The 5,727-nt window shown below is 33.5% G+C and overlaps 2 protein-coding genes across 3 annotated transcripts; one reads left to right on the forward strand and one right to left on the reverse strand.

The window, feature by feature from the left end:
• The first annotated feature begins 280 nt into the window (after positions 1-280).
• Alg13 (Alg13 UDP-N-acetylglucosaminyltransferase subunit) lies at positions 281-1,601 on the forward strand. 2 transcript variants are annotated; one of them, XM_018454692.1, is made up of 3 exons: positions 281-359; positions 482-540; positions 811-1,601. In XM_018454692.1, exons 1-3 carry the CDS (start codon positions 350-352, stop codon positions 1,225-1,227), a joined length of 486 nt encoding a protein of 161 aa, XP_018310194.1. In that variant the 5' UTR covers positions 281-349; the 3' UTR covers positions 1,228-1,601. The 2 variants fall into 2 exon arrangements, with proteins under 2 accessions (XP_018310194.1, XP_018310193.1); XM_018454691.1 differs by having other exon boundaries at positions 287-540.
• An 87-nt stretch (positions 1,602-1,688) lies between these two features.
• Positions 1,689-4,290, reverse strand: Scsalpha1 (Succinyl-coenzyme A synthetase alpha subunit 1). The gene is made up of 7 exons (XM_018454686.1): positions 4,109-4,290; positions 3,100-3,335; positions 2,808-3,029; positions 2,621-2,725; positions 2,359-2,538; positions 2,070-2,204; positions 1,689-1,962 (listed from the first exon to the last, which is right to left on the reverse strand). Exons 1-7 carry the CDS (start codon positions 4,143-4,145, stop codon positions 1,879-1,881), a joined length of 999 nt encoding a protein of 332 aa, XP_018310188.1. The 5' UTR covers positions 4,146-4,290; the 3' UTR covers positions 1,689-1,878.
• Positions 4,291-5,727: the final 1,437 nt, after the last annotated feature.

Consider the following 5,727-nt stretch of genomic DNA (forward strand, 5'->3'; position numbering starts at 1 on the left):
TTCTTCCATAACAAATCTGTTGTTTTCTCATCGTCCGGATGTCGTCGTACCAAGAAAATCGGATGCAGTGTGAATCCAGCAATAGTCTTAAGATGTTAATACGGCTCTCTAATTGGTTCAAGCACTAGCTTAAGACCATCTCGAATCTTGAGCAACGTCTGTGGATTCCGTACAAAATTTAGTGTACCTCACGAACACACCTCTTCTTTATTACACCATGATTATAGTGCTCTAATTGGATCGTAACCCGCGACACTTGCGACGTTGCAATGTAACTAAGGTAGAATCAGTTTTAAGATTATAGGAATAAAGCCAGCGTGAAAACGTATCGAATGAGTACATTTTTATTATGATTGGAGGTGAGGAGAGCATTTTAAATAATTACCAAAGTGGAAACATAAGGGATAATTAGCCATTATTTCGATACAAGAAACTATACTACATTACACTATGTCAGATAAAAAAACTGTATTTGTTACAGTTGGCACAACAAAATTTGATGATTTAATAACTACAGTATTGAGTCCTGTAGTTCTGGAGGTAGTATAGACAATTATTTATATTACATCTGTTTGCGTTGCTTACACTTTGTGCATTCAGAATCTTTGCTTTCTGTTGAATGCCCAAATACATATTTATCTCGTTTTAAGTGCAAATTTTTTTTAAGGATTTCAAGCAACGCGAATAAACTTATTTTATCGTTATTTATATGGATCTTTTTCGAATACTGTAACGTTTAACCATCTGTTCTTCATTGCATTTGTATGTATATATCTGTTAGAAAACTTACAATTAATATTGCTATTCTAGGCCCTATCAGCACATAATTACAGGCATCTAATCTTGCAAATTGGCAATAGCAAATTGGAACCAGATTGTACCACACGTTATGGCTTCCATAAAATAGAAATTTTTAGATTAAGTCCATCCATTGGAGAATATATAGAACTGGCAGACCTTGTGATAAGCCATGCAGGTGCAGGAAGCGTGCTGGAAGCTTTGGAAAAATGCAAACACTTAATTGTGGTGACCAATGATCTCCTCATGGATAATCATCAGATTGAACTGGCTGAGCAGCTATACAAAGATGAACATTTGTATTATTGTACTTGTAAGAATTTGTTGCGTGTCATACAAACAATGGACTTCGCAAAGTTAAAGTCATTCACCAATGACAAAAGTGCAGATATTGCTAATTTTATTGATAAAGTAATGGGATTTAGATGACAGTGTTGAGGTAGTTTTGCTTTCCACTGATTGTGAATATAGGAAGAGACTACTTTATATGTTAAAAAAAAAATCAAATAGTTGTGGGAACAAGCAGCAATATTTATACATATATATTTGAATTCTTAACATGTTTTACAATGATACATTTCATAAAGTTTAAATTCATTACTGTAATATATTATATGCTTGATTTAATTTACAATAATACATTATATACCTAAACAACCATTCCTCAGAACTATGTTTACATATTATAGAAAAAATTACTCTGCAATTAGTTAAATTGCAACAGATCATTGGCAGTTTTAACGTTCCCTTAGATAATTTGTAAATTATTATTGAACAATTGTTTTGTCACTGTTAACATAACAATTAATTCTGTAAAAGTATCATAAAAGTTGTTCACTGTTAAAATAAATCCAGTTCTTTAAAAAATATCAATTATTTTCAATGTAATCTTCAACATTGATCAATAATCTATGTCATTGAGAATAATGTAATATTAGCAAGTGAAATAATTTTTATGCTCTAATACACTACTATGTGTTCTGTGAGTTATTGCTGTATGGCATACTTTCAATTTATTTTTCACGAAGACATTTTACACGGATATGAAGGAAACTACACAGAATTATAGTAGTGTGTGATTTAATTAATTAAGCCAAGTCGTGTCATTTCCTTTAGAAGTTCATTACCCATTTGTGCAGGACTTCTTGTTACTATTACACCAGCCTGATAACAGAACCCATATATATATTGCTTGATTCCAAAAATTATTTCAAGTGTAACATTAATGATATATGAGCATTAATGGTATATGAATAGAAATTTTGACTCACTTTTTCGAGTGCATTAATTTTATCTTGTGCACCACCCTTTCCTCCTGAGATTATAGCACCAGCGTGTCCCATTCTTCGTCCAGGTGGTGCTGTAATACCAGCGATAAATGATACCACTGGCTTAGCTTTTCCACCCTACAACATAACATGTACTTACTATTTAGTGAGTAAAATATTAGTAAAACATACTAATCTTATGATAGATTTCCAGGACAAAGGTAAGATAGGATTAGATTAGGTTGGATTGTATTTGGGATTTGGGTACCAATAACTTTGAACGGGAACCAACAGTATTCTTTTCGATGAGATATTCTGCTGCAAATTCCTCTGCACTACCACCAATCTCTCCTATCATTATAATACCATCACAATCTGGGTCGGTAAGAAATACATCCAAGCAATCGATGAAATCAGTACCATTGAATGGATCACCACCAATACCAACACATAATGTTTGCCCAAGTCCCGCCTTCAAAGAAAATTATTATTACCATATTTGACATTTTATGAACATACAATCTTTTAAGTTACAATTTTTTAAATATGCTTACAAGTGTCGTTTGATTCACAGCCTCATAAGTTAGGGTTCCAGATCTCGAAACAATACCAATCTTTCCTTTTTGATGTATATGACCAGGCATAATACCAATTTTACACTATAATATCACATATGAAAGAAAGAATTATATTTAATTATCAATAAATTTGTACTGTCTAAAAAAAAAATTATTTTTATACCTGTTCAGGTGCTATTATTCCAGGACAGTTTGGGCCAATTAAACGTGACTTATTTTGTTCGAGTAATCGTCTTTTTACTTTGACCATATCATGTTGAGGAATACCTTCCGTAATACAAACAATTAATGGCATTTCTGCATCAATTGCTTCCATAATGGCTGACGCTGCAGCAGGAGGAGGAACATAAATAACTGTTGCAGTAGCCCCAGTTGCTTCTTTGGCCTATAAAGTACCACAAACAATTTAAATATCAGCGGATAAATAAATAAATGTTGTAAAAGAGTAGTATTACCTCCTTAACAGATTTATATACTGGTTTACCAAGATGTTCTGTTCCAGCCTTCTTAGGACTAACTCCACCTACTATCTTTGTACCATAATCAAGTGCTTGCTGACAATGGAAAGTCCCTTGCTTTCCAGTAAAACCTTGACACATCACTTTGGTATTTGCATCAATTTTTAAATTCTTCCTAGTTTCTGTATAATTAAACCTCACCTGAGAGCGTAATAAACTTCCACAATTTTTGACTGAAACATCGTAAGAACATTATAATAAATATATATTGGTAAATCTAATGTGATAAAAAGAAGATACATGTGAAAGAAGGAAAGGATATATTTATTAACTAAAAATGTCACAAGTATGACATCATATAGAGACTAATATCAATATACAAATTAAAATAAGAAATCATATACAAAAATATATATTTAACAATATTACATACAAATTGAAAATAAAAGAAGTGTTTATTTCTCTTTTAGTATCTTGACAGCAAAATTTCTAGGTCAAAGTTCACTTGCTTACAAATTATCCAATGAATGTAATTTGATATTTACATTGACATAAAATAACAAGCAGAAAATATACCTATGTAAAACATGTAATTTTCTGAGAGAAAAATATAGAAAAAATTAAAGCATATGAAAGAAAAGGGGAATCGCTAACCCTAGCTCTATGTGCAAGTTATCACGACAGGGGAAGGGTCACGAGAGCATTACTGTGAGAACAAATCATCCAATTGCTTTGCATACTAGCTCATAGATCATTCTTAATTAGTAAAACACGCATTTCCCGATAAGACGCGATTAAGTCTTCCCTTATATAATGAAATGTTATCATAAATGCGAGCTGTCAGCATTATTTTTAGTCTAGCTCATAGGCTGCGCATGGCGTAATCAGCGGGAGAAAAAATCTCGAGAGTATTGCCATTAAAATGTGCAAAAGTCAGAGAGAACATCGAAAACGATGGAACGCGAGGATATTACGGGACGTACGAGGATACGCTGCGAAGACCCACCAGCGAATTTTGAAAATGACCTAGCAGCCACAGCCATCTTTTAGTCTGTCCTTTCCGCTGAGGAGGCAACGCTCAAAATTGAATTAACACCGGAGCACCATTGAAAGTACTAGTCACCACAATCTAACAAGAAGGTCAAGTCCAGGAAAAGACACAGACAGGAGATACCGCGCGAAGTTTGCCCGGTTGTGCCACGAACTTGCGAGAGCGTTGAATCGAGAATCGAGCCTCGATCGCTACAGCTTATTGGTTATAGGCCGGAATCAGACTACGCATTGAAGATTGAGATTGAAGATTGTAAAATTCAGATTTGACCAATCGAAACGAAAGGAGCTAAAATTTCTTTGTCCTTATTGGTCAAATTTCAATCTTCAATCTCAATCTTCAATGCGTAGTCTGATTCCGGTCTAAACATGTCGCACTTATTCTACTGGCAAATTTTTAATTTATTAATTGTTCATTACTCGGCCGAATATATAATATGAATATACAGGGTGTCCCGTAAAAACCCGAACAACACTTAAAAGGAGATTCCTGAGATTTTGAAACGAAAATTCTAATACCAAAATGTTGAGACTATAATAACTTTTAAATTATAATTGGTTAAAGATAGTGTGCAATTCGAAAACTATTATAGCTTCGATATTTTCGTATTAGGATTTTCATCTTAGAATGTTCAAAAGAATCCAGAAATAATAATAGAGGCTATAGAAGTAAAATGGTTTTCTACTTATAAGCATTTAAAGTTAGCTTATAATTCAAAAAATTGTTGTAGCCTCGACATTTTCGTATTAGAATTTTCGTCTCAAAATAGGGAATTTTTGTAATGACGTGAATCCAGATACGATGAACGGTAAAGTCAGGTTATCTTCTTCTTAACTAATTAAGAAAAGGATAACATGACTTTAGCGTTCACCGTATCTGGATTCACGTTATTGCAAAAACTCCCTAATAATCTCAGGAATCTCTCCTTAAGCGTTGTTCGAATCTTTACGGGACACCCTGTATAATAAATATAATGGCAGTGTTCCAAAATTTACGATCAGTATTAAAAATCTACTGCACATAACGTAAACTATAGATTTTCAATAGTACTGGCAGTAAATTCTGGAACACAGCCATAATATATGGTAAAGTCACTAGATTTACAAAGTACCGCAAACTCGCATCCATTTTGATGCGAAACGCGGCCATTTCGAATTTATGCATTTACATATACGTATTTTATTTGGGAAAATGAAGCTGCCAAGTATACAAATCAACGTTTTTTAATTGTAATTAGTTTATTCATAAACAAAAAAATATGTACAGATGCTTAATTTATGTGTTCTTTAGTTTAATACGGGTTTATTTGTGTAGAAGTTTAGTGAATGAAAGTGCACGAAGGGACATGTAAGTACAGTTTAAAAGATGAACCATCCAACCACCATGTTTGAAATCGTGTACTATGTACACTTCCACCATTTTGGTGCGACATTTCTGGGAGTCGATCTAATGCTGGATTCACACTGCATCCGATTTTCGTCGTACGATCCTGATTTATAATGGCCGTAACCGTCAACTTATGCCGGTGCCGGTAAAGTTCAACCATGGGATTTCAATGCTTTTGTTCATACTAA

This window comes from Mycetomoellerius zeteki, unplaced genomic scaffold (assembly GCF_001594055.1).
Source record: "Mycetomoellerius zeteki isolate Tzet28-1 unplaced genomic scaffold, Tzet1.0 scaffold446, whole genome shotgun sequence".
Classification (NCBI taxonomy): Eukaryota; Metazoa; Arthropoda; class Insecta; order Hymenoptera; family Formicidae; genus Mycetomoellerius; species Mycetomoellerius zeteki.

What these genes read in the sequence shown, in the direction of transcription:
- Scsalpha1 (XM_018454686.1), bottom strand. Translation starts at nt 4,145, where the DNA reads ATGGCTGTGGCTGCTAGGTCATTTTCAAAATTCGCTG. An exon ending in GTCATTTTCAAAATTCGCTG is followed by an intron (nt 3,336 to 4,108) that starts GTGGGTCTTCGC and finishes ACGATGTTTCAG; the next exon opens with TCAAAAATTGTGGAAGTTTA. An exon ending in AAATTAATGCACTCGAAAAA is followed by an intron (nt 1,963 to 2,069) that starts GTGAGTCAAAAT and finishes TTCTGTTATCAG; the next exon opens with GCTGGTGTAATAGTAACAAG.
- Alg13 (XM_018454691.1), top strand. Translation starts at nt 451, where the DNA reads ATGTCAGATAAAAAAACTGTATTTGTTACAGTTGGCACAACAAAATTT. An exon ending in TGAGTCCTGTAGTTCTGGAG is followed by an intron (nt 541 to 810) that starts GTAGTATAGACA and finishes TTGCTATTCTAG; the next exon opens with GCCCTATCAGCACATAATTA.